A 27,727-nucleotide genomic window follows, 5' to 3' on the forward strand; every position below is an offset into this window, starting at 1 on the left:
TGTTACAAAACACATTTACATATATATGAAAAGTGTTTTTGTGATATTCTATTATTTATCATATACTTATTGTTCTCTTTATAAACAATAAACAACTGCTCTACAATTTAGTTTGTCAATCCACGATGTTTTTGTGATTTGCTACTTAAGGATGTTTCATCCTTGTTTTCGGCATAATTAACAAGAGATTTTGTGCTACTTTTGAATAAGATCCCCACTTATTAATTTCATTAAAAACTCGCTAATATTTTAATTCTTTTTTTACAGGGAAGCTTCAATATTTATATGGGGCGTTTCATTAATGTACAAAAGGAGGATGTCGGAATCCCCCTTGAAATCGAAAGTGGGAAGGTCCGCCTTCCCCTTTTTAAAGTCATATCACCCCTGATGAATCGCTAAGAAGGCCACTGGTTTTTTTTATGTAGATGTTTATGGGGGGAGGTAGTCAACCACCCAATTAAAGAAACGACCAGACAAAGATCCCCACACTATAATTTTATTTCTAAAGTAACTAACAATATATGTATGTGGTAGGGGGTGTAATTTTATAGCTAAAAGTTTTATATTATCAATAATTTTGCCATTGCTGAGATACTTATGGACATATTTGTCCTTGTTTTCTTTGTTTTAACTTTACTTATATATTTTTTTTGTTGGTTTCGCTTCAATGGACAACAAGGTCACAGTTAAAGTAGGGTTATAAAAACCTGGATACAGGGATAAGACAATGGAGGATACATTAATTACCCAAAAAAAAAGTTTTCGGTGAAAGGTATAGGATAATGAATGATAAATTATTCTTCCCCCATAATAAATTTTCTGTATAATAACAAGATATAATCGAAAAAGAAGTATATTTTTTACTTTAGAAAAGTGGAAAGTTAGGGGTAAAATAGTTTTTCTTAAACTTGATATAATCCATATAACAGAATGTCTGTATGTTTGTATGGGTATGTGTGTCTGTAGCTAAATATCTCACTGACTGCTTGAACGACTTAGTTTAGGGAAAGTTTATAACTATTTTGGAGGAGGGTATCTTCACCATCTAAAAAGAAATTACCCCACCCATAATTATTTTCTTTTTCTTTTCAAAATTAAAATGGAAAGTGTAGGAATGACGAACCTTCTTCCTTCTCTCAAGTGCCCCTAGAGGCCACTAGATGATAAGCTGCTGGAATCTTATAACTAAACTACTTTCTTTTTCCCTTTAAAGTAGAAGCTACCAAAGGTAGAATTATACCTATAGCGTTTAAGGGGAAGATGAATTTATTGATCATTTGTTCCTTCGAAAGTTTTCTGTCATTTTGGAACAAAACGGAAGGTGAGTTTAATCGGCCATTGTAAACCACAAGATCATATGGAAATTTGTATTAGGGTTAGGAAAATAAAAGTCTTTAATAATTATTTTTTTTTGTTGTCGAACAAATGAAATTAGCTGTAGAAAAAAAAATAATAGTTTTCAAACGCCTATCTTTATTTGCAGCCGAGAAAAAAAAATGATATGCTAATTTTACAAAAAAAAATGGTTATGGAAGTATGATTAGATCCTATAAAAGGCTATGTTACATAAACGTAAAGTGTATTTTTTTTAGGGGCGAGGGGTCCCCCTTTTTTACTTTTAGGTATGTTGATTTGAAGGGTGTATCTATCCCCCTAATATCCCTTTTGTTTTCTGTATTACACTTTCTATATTCCCTACGATATTGGTTTAAAGGGGTGTAAATATTTTTTTGCGCGCTTCGCCCTTGAAAAATCCATTGCTATATTAGAAAAATCCTTTTAATTTTCTAACCTTTATGTATTACAATATTTAAGTTGGACTGTTGTATAATAGGTGAACACATATAACGGAAATGACCAAATTAGAAAACCCCTTTGTAAACACAACCATCACCCCCCTCCCCCCCCCCCTGTTACAAACTACCATGAGGAGAGCCCCTGTAATCGATGTGCTTTGCCTTCCGCAAATGTATCACTCAATTATTTACACCAGAACCGCATATTATCACATCAGCATTCTCATCATTAAACTCAAAATCTACTATATTTGCTATTGTGTCTATTTTAAATTAAAAAAAACACTACAGAAGTGATAATATGTGGAAGTGAATAAACACTCATTATAATTATTTACATTCCCACATTACAAAGCAGTCGCAGCAGCCATTTTCAGCCGCTTCCGCACAACAATGCCACTGTATTTTTGGAACAGTCTGCCGCCGTTTTTTGAGAAGAAAAATAAAGTCTGCCAAATACATAGATCGAATGGGGGGTAACATGGGACCGCAAATAACACTAGTACCCAAAGTTTTACAACCAATCCGACGTCCAAGGGTGGGTGGGTAAATGGGTGTTAATGGAAATATATTGGATAAATCTGTCGTCCATTGTACTAACCCTGTTAAAAAACCACATTATAAAAACCATAACAAATGAAATTAAGTTTCCACCTGTTTAAACTATTTTTCGTAGCACAGCTACTCTACCATTAGGCTTAGTTTGTACGTCCGTCTCGACATATGCTTATCAATAAACCGTTATGGTCACAAAAGTAAAAATAGTATTGAATCTGTTTTTGCTTTGTTGACATTTTTCAGTATGGCTCAAAGTCCAACGAAAATTTAAAAATTTCAAGAGGAAAAATGTTATAACGAAAATTTGTAAAAATTATCATTATTAAATATGTAAATTTTCTTTAAATATTATAATTAAATATTTCAAAAAAACGGACAAGTTAAAATTTATTCAGATTTTAACAGGGAAGGAAACTGATGTACATCCCTAATGATGATATACAAAATTACCCCTTCTGTAGCATAAAATTAGTGGTTGAAATGTTTAAATACTCAACTTAATTAAGCAACCAAGTCGCCAAAAAAGTCTAGCCAACGAATAAGAAACTGTTATTATAAACTTTGGGGACTAGTGTAATAAACACCCCATTGTGCCCTCAATCCCTGCATTTTTGGAGGAAAAAATTCTATCAATATTCATACGAAAATCTATTAACTTTCTTGACCCAAGAAAAAAAGAGAAAGGATACCCAGATAGGACAATGGAGATATGTTAATGTTTCTCTGCTCAAAACTTATTGGCTAAATTCTGACTTTGATAGCTTTATATTGGGGAAAGAAAGGTTTAAGATTATTAAAACAACCATATTTTCTATTTTGTTTATTATTAATCTTATATTTTTTATTTTAATACCCGTGGAAAGCTGTTTATAATACGATGCGATAAATAAATAATATTGAATTTTACGGAAATGAAGTTCTTAAATTATTAAAAATCCGCTAATAATAACGAATAATCAAAAAAATCTTTATAATGACAAAAAATAAACAATTAAAAACCAATTATCATAAAAATCCTTCGGGGTATTTTTTGCTTTTCATTGTTAGAAAAAAAGCAGTAACATTCAAAATTTATAAATATCAATTAAATTAAGAACTGTAAATTGTTACAAAATATTATTGAAAAATCAATAGGGTGGGTCGATTTTGGAATTTCACATTAGTAGACATTTGCAAGGGTTACTGGGTAAGGGATATAAGTTTTCCGGAATTTTAATGTAGGGAGTAGATTTGAAATCTGCATCAAATTTTAAGGATTTTTTATAAAATTCGTTTTTTGTAAAATTCTTTATCTAAAAGCGGAAATACATTTTAAGTTAATTAATTTTGACCAATAGGATAGGTGGATTTTAAACTACCTGCGCTCTAATTGGTTGAATGATGTACGACATCCAATCAGAGCGCAGATTTTTTAAATCCACCAATCACGGATGCCAAAATTAATTAACTTAATTTGTATTTCCGCTTTTAAATAAAGAATTATACAAAAAACGAATTTTATAAAAAATCCTTAAAATTTGATGCAGATTTCAAATCTACTCCCTACATTATAATTCCGGAAAACTTATATCTCTTATTACTGGGCCTATATAAAACCCTGTAAAACTTGAAAGAGGTTTTTTAATCCAAAAGCAACGGGCGCGCGGGGGGTATAAAATGTGCCCGCCCCCTTATAAAACCAAAAATTGAAATTCCTTCAAACACAGGCATGTTGCATATCAAAATGACCGCATTGAAATGCTGATTACAGATCTGAAAATCGTTTTGAAAAATATTGATTAAGTATGAAATGATTTTCAAATAACCTAGTAAAATGATCAATTTTGACTAAATCAGCTGTTTTAAGGTACTTAATGAGATCTTATTCGAACTAGGAGCAATATTTTTCAAAACGGTTTTCAGATTCGTAATCAGCATTTCAATACGGTCATTTTGATATGCAACATGCCTGTGTCTGAAGGAATTTAAATTTTTGGTTTTATAAGGGGGTGGGTACTATTTATACCCCCCGCGCGCCGGCAGCCATAAGAGCTAAGTCACTTTTGAAACTTGAATGGGGCTTATCATACATATATATGACTTCCACAACTTATGATAACAGTAAAATCTAAAAAAAGGGTGAAATGGGCCCACCCTAAAAATCAAGCAGATTTAAAAAAAATACTTATTTTGAATTTTTTCAAAATAAAGGTGGGGCCCTAACAGCGGTTTCAGTGCTTAATAAAGCACTTTGAGGGCAAACGCCTCTTAATCCCTTAAAAAGCGATGTTTAGTGACGACGGATCGTCAGATAAACAAACAGACATACGAAAATTACCTAGTTAAGGAGTAACTCTCATACCAAAAAAAAAGTCGTTTAAATTTTGACTAATCACATTTTTCTCACTTTTTTTTTTTGCAATTCTGGAAAACCTAGGACATTTATAGTCATAAGTAGCGCAGCAAAAATTAGATAAAACAATTTTATAGATGAAAAAATTATTATTCATTACATTTTATGACAAATTGTGCTTTAAAATTTAAATAATTTATAATTCTAACAAAAGATAATTATATGCTGCAAAAGAAAATATTTTAAAGGCGAGAAGTTTTTGATTTACTATGAAGAACGTACAGACAAACATTGGTTATAAAATAGCTGCGCTACTAAAAACTTATTATGAGAACAGTTACAGTCAGGGATATAGGGATAGGATAATGAACGATACATTATTCTTCCCTAGCTCAATTCTTAACTGATTTTAGTAGCCCTTATCTTCAATGTACTTTAAAAATAAATAGGATTTTCTGTGCCAGCTAGGCGCTTTAAAGGAAAGTAATGTTAATGTTATTTTATAATTCCCTTATTAAGCAAAATTTAGTCTTTTAAAGATAATACAATTTTTTCTGCCATTGTCCAATCCTCTTCCAGCTCCCTGACAAAATGTTATTCCCAAGACACTTTAAATTTCTTTTGTCCAAAATTATCAGACGATTTCTTTAATCATAATGGATTTATCATTTCTTGGATCTTACACCAGATTTTCATGTTCTTTATTAAAGTTATCTCTCTAGCGGTCTAAAATAACGGTCTTCCCTTTTACCCAATTCACTGCCCAACTACTAGGAAAAGGGCCCGATTAATAAATGAGAAAAAAATTGCAACCTAAATTGACGACAATTTTTCCCCTGTCATAATATCCACGTATATACTACATCCAGTTTAATCATCCTATATTTTAAGTAAAAGTTAGTTGGTCTGAATAAATCTACAACCCTTACTGTTCCCCAAATAGATTTCAGGAAACAACTAGGCAGAAATTGACACATAAGAATCGAGAATATAATTCACAGTCCAATGTCCATTATTTCCCGGGAAGTCTTTAACTTTCTACCTGTCTGTGTGTTTTTTTTTCGAAGGATTTCAATGATTTCAATAACCGCTGTACCGATATGGTTATACTTTACAGTAAAGTTACTTTTAGGTTCACAGTAGATTCATAACTAATTTAGGGAGGGGGACCTCCACTCTCCCAAAAATATTCTCTCCTGGAACCCACCATCCCCAATGATGATACATAAAATTACCCATTCTGTACATTAAAATTATTGGTTTAAACGTTTGAACACTCATTTTAATAAACCAACCAATCAAAATTCATTCAAGTCCCCAAAGTTATCAAGTCAATAAGAAAAAGTTATTAAAACATTGGGGACTAGTGTAATAAACAGCATATTGACCCTTCTCTCTCTGCCTACTACTAATAAACTAGCCACCCCTAGTATAATTTAGGAAGTTTCTATTATAAAAACTAAACACAGGAACCAAGGGTTGTAATTAAAATCTTATAGGTGCATTCATCCGCATATTATCACTTTAGTTTTGTGATAAATTCGCAAATATTATTCGCGGATCTTGCAGGGAGGGATGGGTTATTGGGCACACCTAAAGTGTTATAACCTCATTTTATTCCTTGGCTCAAAAACTTTGGGGACTAAATTTTTCTTAATTAGTTCCAAACATACGATAGGAAGGGGTGATCTTATACTTCATCATTAGGGATATAGATCAATTTATCTTCCATTGTCTTATCCTCTAAGATCCCTGGATACCTCTGTCTTGATAATATAATTAATATGGGGAAATCAATGCACACCAAAATCTTTATGTAATGATAGGTCAATACAAGATAACTAGTTAACAAAGGGATACATTGATAGGACAATGAACGAAAAACTTTTTCTTCCATCCATCTATCACGTTAAAAAGATAGATAGATAGGTAGGTAGATATATAGATAGTTAGATATAGAGGAAATAGAGTGAGCTGATATATTTTTAATTTTGTCAACTTCCCACAGTTGCTACGAGGGAGCGATTTGTAGATAGGTTGTTATACACATAGTTAAATAGATAGGCAGAAAGTTGGTTAGATAGATATGAAGATAGCAAAATAGAGAGATAGGAAGTAGAGTGAGCTGATATATTTTTAATTTTGTCAACTTCCCATAGTATTTGGTTAGGGAGCAATTTTATGGAAAACAAATTAGTGATTTTTCTCAAAAAAGAGTGAGAGGGGGGGGGGATTTCAATCAATATAAATCCGTTTGCCATTGCGGGATATTATTATACTGTTTTGAGTCAAAATATTTTTTTTTCAGTCCGAAAAGAATATTTTTAGGTTGATATTAGTTTTTAAAGAAAATATATCCTTTTTCCTAACAGTAGTTTTACTTTTAACATCCGGTTTTATAGTGAAACTTTTTTTAGTAGCAATACTTCTATTGAACTAGGGTCAGTATGTCAGTACGTAGAATTGAGCCGTCTGAAGTGGCCAGCTTTTTCCTACTCTACTTATGGTCATAACTAAAATTATTTTTTTAGTTATTCTAAATGATACTAGTTGGTTCTCCCCTAGCCTCTAGGGAAGGGTAGAGTAGGTTAAGAAAAAAACATAAACCACCACAAGACATTAATAAGCATCTAAAAAAAAACATTTGGGACCAGCAATTTCCGAGATCTTTAGCTTCAGACAGAAAACCTTACATCATACAGAATATACTATCAACAATTAAATATTCAGCCCTTCTTATTATCTAGTGCTCGGCGGCACAAGAGTGTCTAACAAAAAATCTTATGCGCGGATGAGGCGCAACTGCCGAGCCCTGTTATTAACCTTTTTATTGTTGTAAAATTTTGTTATCTTGTTATTGTTGCGCTACTCAAGGACATACTTTTTCTTGCGTTAAAGGATATAAAATCAACACAAAAAGCAGGTGTAAAAAGACTATGTGAAAATCACACAAGGATGACAACATTCATAGAATTAGAGGATTTGTAAATTCTAAATCAAAATTTTGTTCTTAAATCCAGAATACTGTTATAGTCTTTATAAAAGCTAATTAATTTTAAATAGGTATATTTCAACAAAGTGAAGCATTACTTCTCGAAATTTATATCTACCTTTTAATATTATTCTGACAATGAAAAGTCACAAGATAAGAGATATGTTAATGGTAGATGATAAATTAAACTTTTTCAATAAATAAAAAAAAGTCTAGATGTTCAATTCTCTAATTGGTCAATAGCAACCAAGTATAGGAAAAATCCAATCACATTTTTATTTACATTTTCAGAAATATATTATTAATATGATATGTTCATATGATAAAAATAGTTTTTTTTTCAAAAAAACAAAAAGTATTTACTTACCTTTTCAGGGGAGTCTTGCAGGAATGGATTCAGAGATTTCCTTGCTTTGCATTCTTTTTCCTTGTTGACAACAATTACTTCTGGCGTGTTTTCTTTGGAATCATCCAAAAACGGATTTGAGCCTTTAGCCCCCTAGAAAATATTATAAGATCTGGGGTATTTATGTTTTAAATATTTAACAATGAGTATCTAAACTAATTATGCCTTAAAAACCGATTTTTGCAAAGGCCTTTTCTTGAAAGATTTATGGATATAAATGTTATACAAAAAATGTGCACATTTTTAAAATTGCATACCGTTTGAAATGTGATACACTCTATTTTTTGGAAATATAAGTAACATTTTTGTGCTAAAAGTAATTTAGGAGCTACGTTGAAAAACGTGAGAAAAAGGTCGAAAAGTTTTAAATAAGTTGGAACATTTTACCATGTAGCTCCTATACTATACGTAGTACAGCAGTGGTTCTTATATATCCAAAATTTAGAGTTTATGATGATTCTAACGGTATGCATTATTAACACCAGCCGCACAATTTGAATTTTAATAATGTGCATATCAAATATGTATATCCATCTAAATATTTATCTATATCCATCTACCTATCCATCTATTTATCCATCAATCTAGCCATCAACTTATCCCTTTATCTGCCCATCAATTTAACTATCCATTAACCTATTTATCTATCTATCTATCTATCTTTCTTTCTATCTACCTATCGATGGTTCCACTTTCCAAATATCCAATATATTTTTCATTGATGTATTTTTTCATCAATATATCAATCATCTATCAATATATCTATCTATCTATAAATACCTTATTTTTCAAAGGTTCTCCGAAATCACTAGAAGTTTCATCAAGAAAGGGGTTCAAACTCCTTGCCCTGGGCTCCAACATGGAATCCATGTTCCTAAAACAAACACAACAATTAACATATAACAACTTCTTATAGAAAGAAAGAAGGGGTTATAACTATTTTGACCCAAATTAAAAAAGTTTTTTTTTACTTTTACTTTTTAAAACTAAAATCTGAAAATGGGGGAGGCGACTTTCCTCCCCATTCACCTCAAGTTCCCTTAGAAGCCTCCAAGGACGAAGTCACTTGTTATTTAATGAAGAGGTATTATGTTTTCTGTGTGGTTGTTACCAGTAACAGCGAAGCTGCTGCCTATATTTTTTCTCCCCCCCCCCCAAAAAAAAAAATAGTTTTTACAATACCTGAGTTTTTTCATCTGCTCCATGGACTTGTTATCTGGTGGGGGTGGGGGCACTGTGCATATGTCTGACAGAGTCTTGTTCATGTAGCTGGAGGCAAGGGAGGACTGGTCAATATCTGGCAGGGTGGTTGTACCTGGATAGATAGATAAATAGATAGATATGATTAGCTGGAGGCAAGGGAGGACTGGTCAATATCTGGCAGGGTGGTTGTACCTGGATATACAGATAGATAAATATGATTAGTGGAGGCAAGGGAGGACTGGTCTATATCTGGCAGGGTGGTTGTACCTGGATATATAGATAGATATGATTAACTGGAGGCAAGGGAGGACTGGTCAATATCTGGCAGGGTGGTTGTACCTGGATAGATAGATATACATAGATAGATAAATATATAGAAGGATAGATAGATAGATAAGATTAGCTGATGACTGGTCCATCCTCTCTATTCTATGATATTAAGTAGTTTATTTGTATGTTAAGTAAAGTCTAGTAAAAGAATGGACAGATCGCTTAAAAAATAAATCTGATAACAAAAAAACTAAGGCAAGAGGAAAAGTAGCATAATTTCAGTAAAAAGGCAGTTAGATAGATATTTTGGACACATTAGAGTGATGTCATTTTGAAATTTGTGTGCTATTCATTTAGCACAAAGTTTACTATTTGATGCTGTAAAAAATATTATAAACTAATACAATTTTTAATCAATATCGAAGAACAGTGTAATGGAATTGATATACATAAAAATATTTTCATATTTCATAAAAATAAACTTTTTACATACTTTACTAAAATTTACTGGTTTAGTGGAACATTGAAAAATCATGCAATTATTTGAAAAAATTTACCAATATATTCTGTTTATTTGTCTAAAATATTATAATTATAAATGTATGTGTCCGATTTGTCATGCATTATATCATATTTTTGTTAAATATGACAAGAACAATTATATCTAAAAGTAGTGGAGCAATTAGCTGAAAAAATTGAACATTATAATAGGTTTACTCGTCTAAAATGTTTATATTCCGCTCATCGTCTCTTCCCTGGTAAATAAGAGGCGCTTGGTCAAGAAATAAAAATATATGATATCCGGATCATGAAAAGAAAAAGAAGTAGCGGGTTTCGTAGTATTAGTAGTAGCCTCTCATAGGTTATTTTAGATAAGGTAAATGTTAGATTGCCCTGCAAGGTTTTAGCCTCCCATAGGGGCTAGAAATTCAAATAGGAACAATCCACTGTGAAAATACGACGAAACCCACTATTTCGTTTACTTTAAATGATCCCAAAATCCTAGCATATAATGTAGTAAGGTTATTTTACTGAAGCTAAGATCTCAGAAATTGCTGGTTGTTTTTGTCAGAGATGCTTTCTTAAAGTCAATAAACCAATAACAAGAATATCCATCAAAGATCATCAAGCCAGAATTCAAGCAATCGAATCCGTACGAACAGACTAAAAACATATTAACTATAGAGAAGGTTTTCTATAAAAAAATATCCAATTTCTATATTTTTCACCTTACTGTTGTATAAATAATCTTTCTTTTACAATAGTGCAGGAATACAGGGATAGGACAATCGAATAAAAATAATCTCATCCCCCAATTCATTTCAATATCAATAATCCTATTGCAATATTGTAGAGACACAGAAATAGGCCAAAGGAAAATAAACGAATAAATTTTTCTCTAAGTTAAAAGACTCTAATTAGTCTCAGTAAAAAAAACATTTCCGCAATGAAAATTATTTTCAATTGTCATATTCAACTCCCATTTATTTTTCTATTTAGAAAAATATTGATCTATCTTCCAATAACTTTTCCTTTATCCTTGTGGCAATATGTCATATTAGCAAACTATCTAATATTTTTTATCTATACAGGAGGGGTAGGAATAATGAAAAGTAGTAGGATAAACAAGGATGACAACATCCATAAGTAGCGTAGCTTTTGAGTCAAAAAATAAACTTATGAAAGAAAATTTGTAGGTCTGGAAGACAAAACTATGCATGGCAATGATTTACGCCTGTTTATGGGACAATGCAATCCTCCTACTCTCACCATTAGTGTCATATGCCAGATATCGCAGCATTCGGTACCATTTTTGACGCCTCTAGTATAACGCGTTGTTGTTCAGATTCAAACCAGACACCTCAACGACAGCAAGCAGACACGAAATCATTTACGTTTAAACCGTGGGTTACATAGTAAGGTAAAGGCACCGCAGGTATAGGCCACGCAGTGCTAAGGGCCATCGCAAGGGCTTGGTACAGGAAAAATCCGTCATTTTGTGGAAGGGCACGAAGCAAAAATACTATATATCTTACCTAGAGAACTGCCAGGCCCAACGTCCAGAGAAACATCTGCATCCCACCGACTTTCTGCACTCTTACATCTATATTACAATCTTATTAGCGTTACAGTATATATCTAACTTATAGAATGAGGGAAGCGAAAGTTTAATTTAAATCGATTGGTCTATACCTATAGGGGATAATTATTTTCATAGCTTAGAAAAATGAGCACCACCCCCCGCCCCCCCCTCCAAAAAAACAGAGAAAACTCCATGGGAGATACCGAAAGAGTCATGAGTGACGTCATAAAATTCGTTGAAAAAGGAAGGATGAGAGGAGAAGTGGGAAAGGAAAAAAAGAGATGGATTTAGACGTATTTATATGACGTCACACAGGACACTTTCCGTATCTCTTACTTTAAGGGGTTACTACGGTACCCAAAACTTGGATAAATTTTTTAAGGGGGTGAAATAAATTAATTATATTTCCGATATTTTTGGGTGCCATAGCTCCCTAACTTTTCATGAGAGGGGGAGGGTATTCACCCCATATCCCCAAACATTAAACATAAACTCGTCACAGGAATCACATATTGAAGATTTGCGTAATGAACCGACCTTTTTTCTGGCGTCTTTGATTTCTTTGATCTAGAACCCGGTCCCCCCAGGGTATGTCGTCTTCCATCTCGTCCACGCTTCTTTTTCCGCGGCGGCTCAGGACGTAAAGACCTAAATAAATAGGTTTAAACAGATAGCTGTAGATCAGGGTTTTTTCCCTGATTATTTTCAAAAATTCAAGTAGTGCAGTTACATTCATTATACCATTATACCATTTATTATACAATTATACCATTTATTATACCACAAAAATTTATCCCCAGTAATTTCACTTAGAAATTTTTAAGCGCTTCTTTATGGGGGTAAAAAATTCATAGCATCAGAATTCCGTAGTTGGCTTCAGGGTGCTCCCAGAATAGGTCTAGAGAAGTAGAATCAGGATCCAAAGTTCGTTTCAAAATAAATTGCTTCTAATCTGAGAAATGACTTAATAACCTCCATGTTTAGGTTTTTTAGGTTTTTCTCTAGCTAGGAGTGAGATATTTTTAAACTGATTCTACTTTATAAAACCTTTTCTGGGAGCTACTTTAAATAAATTTATAGCAAACAACTATAGGTAAAAATATAGATGGATAGATATTAACTAAAAAGATAGATAACCCCCCCCCCCCCAAAAAAAAAAAATGAAAAGGCTAGTTAAAAATCCCCTTTTGATATGCTTTATAAATATGTTTACGTACTAAAACTACCTACAGTATAATTTTTGTCAAATATTTTAAATAGGATTATGCCGAAAATCCTACAAAAAACAAAATCGTTAGATATCTTTTTTAGTTTTCAATGTTACTTTTTAGAGAAGTTTCATAATAGTCGTAGGTTTTGTGTCGTTTATATAAACTATTATATAAAGTAGTAAAAGTTTTTTGTTTGTTTGTTAAGATCTTGCTAACCATTGAACCTTTAAATATTTATAAACGGTATGGTATTAGGCTATTTTAATGTCCATCCTCCACTAGATGATAGGGGCGCAGTCGCTAGTTTTAAAATTAGAGTAAAACTGTATTTCCCTAACTCAATGAATGACCTTGTGCCGACTCTTAACTGGGTCTTTGAAAATCAACCAATGTGTCGGGAATATTAACACAGCCAAGTAGCAGAAAACAATTTGCTAGCAGACGAAAAAGGGGTGAAGGTAGTTAACTGCATAATACATCTATACTATAGATCTGTTTCTAGAAAATTTTCGCTCCACCAACAAAAACGTATTATTCAATTTAAAAGAATGATAAGAAAAATATCTAACACGCTAAAATCAGGTATTCAGGAGTAGGGCAATGAACGATAAATTGATCTTTTCAACAAAACAAAAGGTTATATGTACACTGTGTTTCGTAATGATACTCTTTAGTTACAATAACATTTTGATACTGACAAAAAAAAAAGTTTCAAAGATTTTTACAAAAATTTATTAGAGGATTTTTCATTTTTCATAATTTAAATTATAAATATTACAATACAACATGTATGAATTATCGAGCAGCTTTAGAACTAAAACCTAAATATGTATATAAAAGCATGTGCTTATTTGTCAGATTTATGAATAGCACAAAAACTTGGCATATTCACTTATATCGACAGTAGACCTTTTTAAGCCCTTTTTAAGAAAAACGTATTTTCTATGCTTTTTTTAGGTAAGGAATAGTTAAGTAAGAGCTATAAGATTAAGGCTTCAGGTTTTTTTTGTCTAAAGCTTAAGATTTTAAAAACTACCGATTGAGTTCTCTATTTTATGGAAGCTTCCTATAGGTCCAGGGGTGATTTTAGATTTAAATCTTGGGATGGTTTTTACGCTTTTACTATCCATCGAAAACTAAGCTTTTAGATGATAGGGGCGATTCCAAATAATATATATATTTAAAAGTTTATATTTTGATTCTATAATCCTATTTGAAATAGCTGTTAAGATATCTAAGGTAACATAAATATACAAATACCTTCCTGTAGTAAATTTATTTTTGCTTAATTTTTTACGACAATTTACATTTTTTCTCTCAAAAATATAGCCAAAACAAAAATAATTTCCCCTAATTTCCAGGGATGAAGGATTATGACAATAGACGATTAAGTATTCCTCCCGTGAACAATACCTTTATCTTAATTTTGGAGAAACTGATAATCATTTAAAGGGGGGAGAGGGAATTTCTTAATTTTAATTGTCCTCTCCCTCTAATTTCTCAGTAAGATACAAAATGACATCCGAAAAATTAGTTTTCATTTACGCTAGAAAAAGGTAATAAAATTAGAGGGTATTTCTTGCTTACTCGGAAAAAAAATTAGTTTTTATGATAAAAAACTACACACAAACTTTTTTGAGACCTTTGTTTTGGACTTCCAAGGACCATACAAATAACAGAATATTTTTGAAAAAGTGAAATAGTTTTTTTTTAACAAGGCATTGATTAGAAGTATATATACGTGACAATGTACAAAATTATATAATATTTATTCAATTTTTTGTGCGGGAGGAGGGGAATTAAAGTTAGTTTTCAATCTAAAACTAATATATTTATTGGGAGAATTTTTGTATAAAGGGAATATTTTTAGATTTAGAATATTGTCGTTTTATCACTGTCTATGTGTTTCAATTAATGGAGCGAGGGGAAAAAAGGGATGTAGATGGGTAAAAAAAAGTATGAAAAAAATTAAGTTGTAGGGGGGGGGGGTGTTGTGGGGGGGTACTTATTTCCATGAAAATATATCTTATGGGTTGTTCAGAACGAAATTAATAGAAAAAGGATTAAGCAATAGTCAGACAGATCTATATAGTGGCTTCGCTTTAAAAATCTAAATTACAAAATCACAGGGCTTGGCAGCCGCGCGTCAGCCGCGACTAAGCCTCAAATTCAAACCCGTTTGGAAGCTTAGAATTTTTTTTGAAAATAGGGATTGCCATATTTGAGTTTAGACTTCCAGCTGATTTTTGAAATTGTAAATGGTTGATTTCCCTTACAGGCTTACAGGCGGCTGCTGAGCCCTAAAAATCGCATTGGGATATAAATCTACATAGAATGCGCTTGTTTAATTTAAATATTTCAAATGTCTGAAATTAAAAGACACAACATTCTTAATATGACGCAAGCCAGAGGAAAATTAAATTGAAATGTATTTAATTCCTATAAAACCTAATCTGTTTCATATGAAATGATACTGTACCGATTTACTGTATGAGTTTATATGTGAAAACTTAATTTTAGCATCGTCATATCTCTTTAGGGCAAAATAAAAATATCAAAGTGGAGATAATTTATCCAAAAGAAAATTCTGCCACTAAAAATATCTATTATTTTGTTTTTAGCAATTGTAATATGAAATTATTCCTAACTACATACATTTTTAATAACTTCCAATGGTAGAAAAGTTTATGCAACATATTTTATATCCTGCAAAAAAACGAAGTAGTTGGTCTCGTCGTATTTTTACAGTAGCTTTTGATAGGTTAGGTAAATGTTAATGATTGTCCCACAGGGGCTAGAAATAGGAGAAAAGCTACTATTAAAATACGACGAAACCCGCTACTGCGTTTTCTTTCGATAAACCGATATTTTTTCTTAAGATTAAATATCCCCTTCTGATGAAGTATCTTCTTAATACTGCTTGCCAAAATTGCTAAATAAGTTTTAAAAAGAAAAGTATATATTTGATATGATAATAACATTCATTTAAAAACAAAGATGAAAACATCTACAAGTAGCAAAACATCCAAGAAATCAAGAAAGAGCAAATGGACATTGTGAGTTATAGAGCAGATGCTCAGAGGTAATAAAAAAGATAAGGAAGAGAGAGAATGTGCAAAATCCTTAGAAAAGTAAGGTTTATGTCTTTTGAAGCCTAGCCGTCAGACATAGGGACAAAACAATGTGTAGGCTAGTTGCGCTTATGTAACAGGAATCTAAATATTCAAGTTATTTATATTCAATAACAGACGAGAAAATCACATTTCCCCTCAAATGGACAGACAAGATGAATTATAGTGTCGTTTCGCTGCTAAAAAGCTTTCATATATTTTCTGAATTTAGAATGTGAAAAGTTTGCTTTGAGTAAAATTCTAAGAATGATGTAAAAATTTAAGTATTTAAGAAAAGAAAGCAAAAATCTACCAAATATTTGTTTAATTAATTTTGTATTTAAGAAGCTGGAGGTACTTATGTTTGTATGTGTGTTCAGTATGATCTCAATAACTGCTGGGCAGATATATCATCAATTTATATTTATACTTTATATAAATACCGTTCAGGTTTTAAGTCATTTTGAGAGGTATGGTAAAAAAATTAAACCCAAAAATATTTTTCCTCACATCAAAGAAAATAACACCTTAACCTTTTTTGCATACATGAACAGATTACAAATTTTTTTTTGGACAATCCTAAAAACTTTATATGGACCCCTCTCCTATCTTATTTTCTAAATATATTATGTTTGTCCATTAATATCTTGAAACCGCCTAGATAAAAAGGTCTACAATATTTGGCTGGTTCTAAGCTATTTTGCAAAAGGGGAAGGAATAATCAAATAAAAAAGTATAAACCCTTTTACTTTTAAAATTCAGTCCTCTAATTATAATCTAAAATTAAAAGGAAAGGGGGGGGGGGGTAAGTGGTCCGCTTTTCAAAAATGGGATTTCATCCCACAAAATTTTACATTGTTCTGCAAAATTTCTGAGTATTTCATTTCATTTGGCCTTTAGATTTGGGCATGTGGCGATAAATTAAATGTATATTCAGATCCCCTAGACAGCCGGAATTACTTAAATTGGCAATAAAAAATTAGTGTTAATTAATACTTGTTGGAAATAGAATAACGTTATGCCAAGTGACAGTAGAAAGTATCGTGTGTGACGTCATAAAAAAGGAAGAATGAGAGGAGAAGTGGGAAAGAAAACCAATAAAAAAGAGCAGCAGTGAATTATTATTTTTTGTCATGTAAGATCCCAAGACAGCCAGGCAAACCTAATCTTTAGCTTTAATATTATTTTGGGTTATAATTTTGGAAAATATCTGATGTTTACTAATAAAAATAGCACTTTCTTTTTCTCGGAACTTTAAAATTAGAAGATTTTATGTATTGTTTTTGTAATATTTAGAGCGAAAAATGTATATCAAGATGTTTTTAAATTTTACTTATTTATCTACCTATCTATACATCTCTCTATCTATGAATCTATTTATCCATTTTTCTATCAAAATATCATTCTTTCCATCTATCAATCTATTCATTAATCTATCATTCTATCTATATATCAATACCAATATGAATCTATCTTTCTATCAATATCACTATGTATCTCTCCAATTATCTATCTATCCAATTATCCAATTATCCATCTATCCATCTAATAATCTATCAATCTACCCATCTATCAATCTATTAATTTATCCATCTTTTAATCTATCCTTCCCATCTATCAAGAGAGAGAGAATATCAATCTATCCATCTTTCTATATATTTCTGTCTATCCATCTATTCATCTACCCATCTATCAATATCTATCTATCTATCTCACCTTCTAAATTCCGTCATTTTATCAAATTTTCTGCCCGAAATATCCACTGTGACTATTTGGGAATCTTGAACTCGTGGCAGGGATTGATATCTGAAGAAAATAATTATTAATAACATGGATACAAGGACAATTTTGCCCATTAGTAACGCAGCAACAACAAACACACAAATAAACTAGAAAATAACCAAGAACAAAATATTTGCCAATGATCTGGGATAACACAATACACAATATATTAATCTCCCTCAGAAAATTAGTTGTACATTTCTGTTCTATCTTTTAAATATTAGGGGGAAAAGGGGTGTAAATTATTCATCCATTTTTATTATTTTAACTAGCTGCTGCACCCTAGGCATATAGGTATTTGAGAGGAGAGGGAAGGCAAAACAATAGCCAAAAACCACCCTAGGACCTACGCTATGCTTTCCATAAATAGAAAGCTCAATCTGCTCAATAGGTAACGAGATCTTTTTTGCAGACAAAAAAATTTAATTCTAACTTATTATTATAATGACCAGCGGCTACGCCCCTAGAGGACTCTCTAGGTGCTTGAAGTGAGAGTGGGGGATAATTTTTTTTCTAGGGTCTATTTCATTTATGAGGACGGTGGTACCCTCGGACCCGTACCCTCCACCAAAATAGTAATAAACCTTCCCAGGACCTATAAGAAGCGGTTACAGAGAGCCTTTAGTAAAGATGGACAGACACTCAAAGACATCCTGTTACTTTTATTTGATAATTGTTTTCAAATACTAAAATTATATCTAAAAGGATTTTTTTCAGGAAGAGGGGACAATGGACTGTTTATTACACTAGTTTCCAAAGTTTTACAATGACGTTTTCTTATTCGTTGGACTTTTATTGAATTTTCGATTGGTTGGTTTAGTAAGTTTTGTTAAAAATCTACAGAATGGGTAATTTTGTGTGTCATCATTGGGGATGTACATAGATTTATCGGCTATTGTCTTATCTATTTAATTCCCAGATTTTTTTACTGGCGGATAGATTAGTTGCCTAATCCTTGTATTTTTTCAACACTCAGCCACAAATGTTAGAATATTTTTAAGGAAATAATAGGATTATTTTTAAACAAATAAGACGAACTGTAAAAATTCCTTTTAATTTTCTTAATATATCTATTTTACACTGCGAATTTTAAAAGAAAAAAAGTTGACCCTCAAAATTTCACCTTAAAGTGACACTTTTCTAATAGTTTATAGTCCACTAACTCATAAGCAGTAAGAATTCAAATCCATTAAGTCCCTTCTAACGAGATATTGGCAACTTTTTGCACACATTTTTGCAAACGGCAATTATTTCCTTTATTTGAAGTTTTGGATAATAACATTTTCATAAAAGTTTTCAGTAATAATCATTTAAGATCCATTGTTGAGAAAAAATAACTGAAAAAATGTGTTTCCATGCAAAATAAGCTTAAAATCTAATGATTTTAAATATTTGCGATTTAATGGTAAAAAAGAATATTTTTTTCTTTTTGATAGCCTGAATATGTTTAATTTTGTTTTTTATATAATCTATTCTTTGAATAGACATGCATATTCTTGCAGATTTTAAAAAAAATTTAAAAAATCAAAAATCGAAATTAATCAAAATTTATCTATAGCCTTTGAAAAATACTTTTGATATTTTTAACCTATATAATCAATAAAATCAATGAAAAATAAAAAAGTTTTATAAAACAAACTTTTGGAAAAGGTTTAAGATAACTTCATAAAATTAGCATTTAAGTAGGATATTTTTCTTGTCTATTTTAAAAATGCAAATTAAACATAGTTAACGAATATTTAATTAGCAAGAATAGTAATAGAATATTTCAATAACTACTTAAACCTTTTTGTGGCTATGTTATTTATTTAAACAGAAAATCTATTTTGTCAGAATTATAAAAAATAATGAAATATTTTCAAACAAGCTTGCAAAATAAACGTAATTTTATCAAACTTCCTCACAGTTTTTAGAAGATATTGTTGTAAAATATTAATTATTTAAATAAAATCTTTAATTTACAATGTTTAAAACACCTAAAAGTAAATTTTAAGCAAAATTCGATTTATTCTCTAGATTTAGAGTAGCTGCGCTACTTAAAAAAAACATCTAGTATTGAAACCTACAGCTGATCAAAAATCAATAGTCATAAATTGGTGGTTTACAGATATCTAAACATATATATACACCTTACAGATTTATTTTTAAGATGGAATGTAAAGTATATTATACGAGATGTCATTTAGTCAAATTTTAAACAAAATAATTTTCATTAATTTATTAACAAAAATAATGTTATAAATTTAAACTCACAAAGAGACAATTGTGTATTTTATTATTATGTTTTTTCTGCAATCTGATTCAAAACAAATTTTTTCTCTCATTCAAGTCAGGGATGAGTTTAGTACCAAAAAAAAATAAAACAAGTTGAAATACTTTTAATTTAATTTGATATTATTGTATAATATTTTCTTTTATATATAATTTAAGAAATATATTTATAAAATATTTACCTGTCATAAAGACGACATATAAAAACAACATCCTTATAAGGAAATTAAAATCTATTTTCAAAATTTTCAAATTCATTTTATGCTTAAGAAGGGACGAGAAGGAATTGAAATTCAACATTAACTTGTTATTTTGCTTGTATATTTATCATATTTGTTTACAGTTTATTGGTAAAGTTTGGTAATACTTTATTTCGAGTCTATCATGCAGTGTTTAGATACCAGTGACTGCGACCCTAACATCTAGGGGGTTTGTATTCAAAGATTAAACAAATTAGCCTAAAACAATCACAAGACTTAAATTTAAAAATAAAGTAGCCTCAAACCATCCTAGGAATTACGTAGAGCTTCCTTTAAATGAAGAACTCAATCGGTTCAGTACGCATGAAAACCTTAAATTTCAGACAAAAACCTTACTACTTTCATTGTTTCGAAATAAAAACTCTTGGTGGTTATAACTAACTGATACTATAACGTCAAAAATATCCAATTTTATGACATTAGGAGTAACAAAAAAAAATATAATTTTTTAGAGTTTCTAAGATATCAATGTGTTTTTGTATATTTTTGCCTATATTATTAGTGTGCAATCAATTCCGTGCAAGTATCACATTTAGCAAATCACCAGAATCGCACAATTCTTGTATCTTAATTTGATTTATTGCACAGTGACAAATGATATACATTTTCTATGATTATAAAAAAAATTACTTCTCTTCTAATTTAGATTAATGCTTGAAAATGCTACTAGGATGAAACCAATCAATCACCAAAAAAGTAAATGTAACCAAAGACATTGAGCTATCAACGGGTTTATAAAACTTTAGGTACCATTGTACTTTACAGTCCAATTTACAGTTCTAAAGTATAGTTTTTCGAGGAGTGGCGATCTAGGAATTTGGTTCAATACAAGATCATAATTAGATGCTATGCACCTTTATTTCAATGCTATTGCGAACGCTCCCACTTTAAATGCGGTATTGAAGACTAAACTTTATTATGAAACAAACAAACGATGAAATATATTCTTTAGGGAATATTCAGGCAAAAATCCATTTTTTCGAAAGTAATCCATCCTTAAAACACCGAGCACCCCCCCCCCCCCTCTCCAAAAAATGAGCAGATAATTTGTTTTCACCCCAGCCCCACACTGTAAAAACTTTTAATTTAAATTTTTTGTGTGGGGGGGGGGGGCTGGATGTTACAACACGTTCCCCCTATAAAATTCGAGAATTCATACAGACAAAATACCATTAGTAAAATCATAAATTTGAAACTGTTCCTTAATCAAACCATTAAAACATAATTTGATTAATTTGAATGTTAAAAAGTTTCAAATTAATGTTACGACTTCATCACACCAAATCTTTATATTATGTGAAAAAAGTGATACATTTTTGTAACATTAAGTTGGAGTCAAAATAATTTTTTTTCTGTATGCCTAAAAATACTTTACCCCCCCCCCCCCACACACACACACTTATTTTAATAAAACTAAAAAAATCAAAAATAAGCTGGGTTTAGTAGGGTCACATAGACACGTTTGATTAAACTACTATTTCCCATCCTTAAATATATATATTTACAGGGATAGGAGTTTGTACTCGCATGGCTTTTGTGGGGAAACCGCGAAATTTTTGGGGTTGCCATATCCCTCTCCAGCTCCAACTCCAACTTACGAGTGCAAAATTTTAAAATAGCGTAGCTACTAAAAATTTACCTTTTATCAGAAAATTGCTGATAAAATTCAGTTCCCTCATCGTCGTACAGCTCAACCTGAAAAAAAGAACAATTGAATATCAATATTTTCTTTAGTTTTTTGGAGAGACTTCTCTATTGTAGTATGAAGACTCCATTCGCCGCTGTTTAGACAACCAGCCCTTTGATTGCACGACCCTTGTAAGAGAAGTCCTAACTTTGCAAGGTAATGCGTTGCGCCTGTTTTGGGCCAATGCATTCCCCATACTCTTACTCTTTATGTCGCGCATCTGTCAAAGCAGAGTGTAGAGTTCATTGATTCTTCCCCCAAAATTGGAGGTAAGATTGCTTTGTTGTCCATTGTCCTATCTGTACATACCTCTCTCATTACTGGTTAGCTAATTACAAAAAAAATAATTAGAATATGTCATACAAAAATATGCAATTTATGTAAGCAGAGAAAATTACAGTGAAATCAAATGTAAGAAAAAATAATCTTTTCTTTAATACCATCAACGTAATAAACTACTTAAGAAATTAACCTAAAATTATTTTATTTTGTAAAAATGGTTTAAAAGGTTAGGAGGATTCCATCAAATATCAATAGGCTTTTAAATATCTACTTCGAATATTGTTCTTACATATTTAACCCAAATATAGACAATTTTCTACAAAAAAAAGGAATAAAGATCAAAGAATTAATCCTATAATTTTTCGTTTTAGATAGATAGATGAATAGAGAGATTAGCTGGACAAAGTGTCTCAAAAATCAGCCATGTGACGTCATAAAAATGAGGGAGACGAGAGGAGAAGTGGGAAAAAAACTCCTAAAAAAGAGAAGGATAATCCCTTATTTTTATGACGTCACTAGGCTGATTTTTTAAGACACTTTGAGATAGCTTACTGAATATAATAGATATATAGATTAATTATAAGATAGATATAGAATAGACAATACGTAAATAAAAAGACATGACCTTATTGATTAGTAAGATCTCAGGGATATCGGGGGATAGGACAGTGAAGATAAATAAATTTCTAGTATGGTTTCGAAACCGATTAATATCCGCTTAATTTGAATTGTTTCTCAGACATACTGAAAATTCATGTATAGGATCTTATTTCAGAAAATTTTCCACGAATATTAGAATAAAAAACATAAAATTAATACCAGTTTTGTTAACCCAGAGGTACCGAAGTTTTTAATCTTATGGTTTTCATCTTAATACCCGCGTAAACTGTCTATAATACTATGCGATGGATAACTATTCTAGGAGTAACTTTAGTTTTGATAACTAATTTACATTCTTGATATAATTAAGACAATTTGAAATTAATTTATTTTCAATTGATCTATGCCTGCATCCCTGCCATGATTGTACATTATACGTATTGTATTGAGAGACAAACATATGGATATCAATAGGGGAGCAGGGATAGGTTATCACAAGATAAATTTGGTATACATGGATACCACAATGGGCGATAAATTTAATCTCACTATTGGTATAAACTAATTTATAAAGTTTGGGGATACGAATCAAATAAAGTCAATCCTATCGAACGTTTTTAATTGTGTCGAAATACTGTACCAATTTTGTTTAAAAGTAACAGGATAACTATATGACATTGTTGTTCGGTCAAAAAAATCTCGCTAGCCGATACACCGATAATGTTCTCCTTTACACTGAAGCTTCTCGAAGGTCTGGGAAGGTTTATAACTAATATTTTACTCTAAAAACCTAAAATGTAAAAGTGGAAGGTGGATCCTCCCTCAAGTGCCCCAGGAGGCCTCTAGGAAGTAGCATTATATAAAAGTGTTCATTGTTGACATAACAACGAGATCTTAAAACCTGAAAATTTTCTTCAGATAATGTTTCCCCATCCAGCCGATATGGTGTAATGTTATTACAATAATAAACATATAGATGGGTTATTCTAATATTCATGTAATATCTCAGGGAAAAGGCAATTAAAAATCTGCCATTAGTAGCCTGTGTATGTTGGATGAATATAGATTTGTAGACTAATTTAACTATTATTTACCCCTCCCTACCATTTTCAGTGATTTACTGACACTTTAGTAATGAGAAATTTGTGGAAGCATAACAAAGCGGATATTTTAACGGATTTGATAGCACACCGATTCCAGATTGTCCTATGCCTTTTGTTTTTCTTTTATTGATAGATCTGAAACTACCAGCTGCGCTTGTAGCCTCTAGGGGATTCTGAAAGTCCAAGCGTTTATTTAGAGCTCTTAAGTAACAAATACTAAGAGCATACAGCTGAGAAATTTCGTAAATCTCAAGGATCTTAAGGGATAAGACAATTGATGATAAAATGATTTACACTCCCAATTACGATCATTGGGGATGTACACCAATTTATTGGCCATTTTCTTATTCCTTTAGATCCCTGGTAAAAAAGATAATCTCATTTGCTAAATAAAGTTGGCAAATGGTATATTTGTCACTAAAAAGGACAAATATTGTTAATACAGAAGCACATACCTTGCAACTGAGAAGCTTCGCTACTAAATGTTATCGAAGCCCTCTGCGATACAAATTGACTGTTGTGGTAAAATTAAGGCCATTAAATATGCCAAGCTTTCGCGGGATGTCGGGTAGTGGTTAATGAAAAAATTGATATGTTTTCTTTAATAGCGCTGCTACTCTATAACTAGCATCTGTCTATATATCTGACTAAATGACCTTTTGAACATCCCTTGAAATTAAATTAACAATATATCGAAATACAGGTTGGGGCAAATAAGACCGGACAAATTATATTTTTTAATCAAATAAACATAAAATCGTCAATTTTAAAGATTTTATTAAATTTCAAAATCTGGGAAGCAAATTGGGTATAAGACTATTAGATTATTCAATTAAATCGCCGTCAGCCCCAATCACCGCCTCTACCCGCCCCTGAACCGCCCGCAGTCCATGATCACCATGTCTCTGTCCAAGCTTGCGAAGTTCTCCTTAATAATGGACACGAGGGAGGTCTTTGTGGTATGGGCATGTCTATTGGTGCATGCTTCAAAGTAGCCCCAGTACCAATAGTGCATAAGATTAAGATAGGGGCTGCTGGGAGACAACATCTCCTTCGGGACGTGAGTAACCGCAGGATTCAAATTCACCCATCTTTTAAGCTAACCTTCGACACGGCGGCTCTCATTTGGGCCACAAATGAGCTATAACAACGTTCTATACCTTTTTGGAAATGGCATGAAGATTTAGCAAGGGTTATCAGCGCAACCCATAGTCTAAAACGAGTTCCATATGGCCCCTGAAGTCAAGAACCGAGAAATATTCAAGATTTTAGACGTTTTTGACATGTCAAAATCTGCCACGTTTCACTTTGCCGGAGTACTACGGCCAAGCCAGCTGGGAGAGAGAGCTCTAGTCTTTTCTAGTGTCTTACTTATGTATCTAAGAGTAACTCCAGCAAGTTTTATAAGTCTATCTCATCTACAGATGGACTGAGATCAGATTTAGTAGGCCATAGTCGTGAATCCAGGGTATTGTACGGGCGCACTCGGAATCCGCCTTGTTGAACATATGCGTGGCCAGCTCGGAGTACATGTCCTCCATCGTCCAAAGATTTTTAAGGGCAAAAAGGCTATTACCTAAGCTTTTTATAGTGGGGTCAAACGTCCTGATTGGTTTAGTAGTTTTGGAGCTATAGTCTTTTGAAAAATGTCCGGTCTTATTTGCCCCACCCTGTATATACTTATATACAAGGCAGTATTATTTTACCTATTTTTTTGGGGGGAGTTTTAGCATTTGTCCTGTAATATCTTTGCCTTATAACACTTTACTTCTCTTTTTCTTTGATAGTTTTTTATTAGAAAGAAAATTGGTTTATCTGCAATAATCATCTCCCTTAACACACCTTAATGAAATTTTGATGAACAACATTCAAAAATACTTTTTTTTTCAAGTATGGCTTTCAAACCGATTAACATCCACTGGATTAGCACCGGTTTTGAGTCATTCTGAAAAATTAAGTATCGTATGGTATTGTAGACAATTTTTTACGATTATTAAAATAAAAAGCATAATAGTAATACCAGTTTTGTAAGCCCAAGACTTTGACCTCTAAAAATTGTTGAAATAACCAAATTGACAGGGATCTAAAGGGATAAGACAATTGCAGATAAATTGATGTACATCTAAAATGATGAAACACAAAATTACTCCATCTGTAGATTAAAATTAGTGGTTGAAAAGTTTGAACAACCAGTAAGAATTCCCTGAAGTCCCCAAATTTGTTGAGCCAACGAATAAGAAAACGTTATTAACAGCCCAGTGTCCCATCTCTCAATACCAAATTGTACATATTATTGTTGTCCTTAACTGGTCCTCTAATTATGTATGTATGTATGTTATTAGCAACACCAAACCATAGTAATTATCTTATAAACATTATAATAACCATTAACAAAGGGGTTTGGTACCCCTCCTACAACATCACGGATATTAAGGATAAGACAAATGGAAAATTGTTGATAAACAAAATTAATTGTATACGCCATCAAATGAGAAAATAATAGTACCAGAATAATCTAAATAATAATATCAAAAATATTTTTATAAAATAATCACGCTTGGTTTTTTATTAAATGAATAAGTTAGGGTACAATGTTTGGCACTTTTGATATAAGTAAATGATAATAAAAAAACCCATAGAATGCGATAATAACTTCAGAAAAATCGAAGAAAATAGTTTTAATACTTAATTAACGTTTTTAAGTTTTTCTTCAAAAAGTTTAGATAAGATGCCTTTAAAAGTCGTCTATGATTTTGTCAGGGATAAAAATGTAACTTTAAAATAAGAATTACAACATATTTTTTCAATTAGTACAAAGTAAAATTTTGAACATTTTATTGATCAGTATATTTTTTAAAATGTGAAGTAGAAACCTGAATATTTTATCATGAAAATTGTGTTATGATTTGATTGTCTGCTAGATTACAAGAAAAAAGATACTGACAGTACTTGTTGGTTCTTTAAAAATAATTAGGTAGATTACTTTCAGAACCCCTCTTTTTGCAACGTTATTTCAATAGAACAGAGCCGTAGTCTTAGTGTACTCAATATCTAGACAGCCAACCATTGTTTTAGAATTGTTCAATTTTTTTAACTTCTGATAAAAACAGAATTAATGGTATTTTTGTAAATATTATACCTCCAAGAAATGGCTATACTTCCCAATCATATGTTGTGTGATATTTAAGAGGAATTATTTTGATATAATGTCATTAAAATATTCGTTAAAAAAAGTGCTATTCTAGCTTATACTTTACATTTTAATGTGTATGATAATTCAAATAAAAGATAATGAAGATTTATATTATATTTAATTGTTATAATTATAAAGAAAAACCTGGAAACAGTAAAAAACTGACTTTATTTTATTGACGTAGGGAAAATTTTGTCAAATATTTGAATAAAAAAACACTATAAAACAAAATAAATTATTTTTAATATAGTCACAAAAAGGCTTAATGAGTTTAGGAAATATTTCATTCACTAATCATGTCATTTAAACTCTATTACACAGAATACATTGTAAAAAGATGTTCTCGTTTTAATTTTAAGTAATTTGAAATGCATTTTAATACCTTTTAATGATTTATTTTTTGAAACATCTTTTTATAAAATGTTATTGATTTTTGAAGTTATATGTTAAAATGTTTTTAAATTTTGTTAACATTTTGTTTTAAATGTAGAAAATTGGTAATTCTAAACATTCAAAAAATGATTTTATTAAATTTTCATCACTTAAATTGCATGTTTGATGAAATTTTCAACTGATAATTCAAGAAAA

At 31.2% G+C, this 27,727-nt stretch overlaps 1 protein-coding gene across 1 annotated transcript in view; it reads right to left on the reverse strand.

Annotated features, from left to right (window-relative positions):
• Positions 1-27,727, reverse strand: part of LOC145335200 (uncharacterized) — a 133,950-nt gene that overhangs the window by 39,457 nt on the left and 66,766 nt on the right. The window contains exons 6-12 of the mRNA XM_080180933.1: positions 21,914-21,969; positions 17,678-17,767; positions 12,178-12,288; positions 11,594-11,661; positions 9,267-9,399; positions 8,865-8,958; positions 8,046-8,177 (exon numbers count right to left, since the gene is read on the reverse strand). Coding sequence (XP_080037059.1) covers positions 8,046-8,177; positions 8,865-8,958; positions 9,267-9,399; positions 11,594-11,661; positions 12,178-12,288; positions 17,678-17,767; positions 21,914-21,969 — 684 coding nt within the window. The remainder of the gene's footprint in view (positions 1-8,045; positions 8,178-8,864; positions 8,959-9,266; positions 9,400-11,593; positions 11,662-12,177; positions 12,289-17,677; positions 17,768-21,913; positions 21,970-27,727) is intronic.

Source organism: Acartia tonsa, chromosome 13 (genome assembly GCF_053477335.1).
Source record: "Acartia tonsa isolate MP-2025a chromosome 13, ASM5347733v1, whole genome shotgun sequence".
Classification (NCBI taxonomy): Eukaryota; Metazoa; Arthropoda; class Copepoda; order Calanoida; family Acartiidae; genus Acartia; species Acartia tonsa.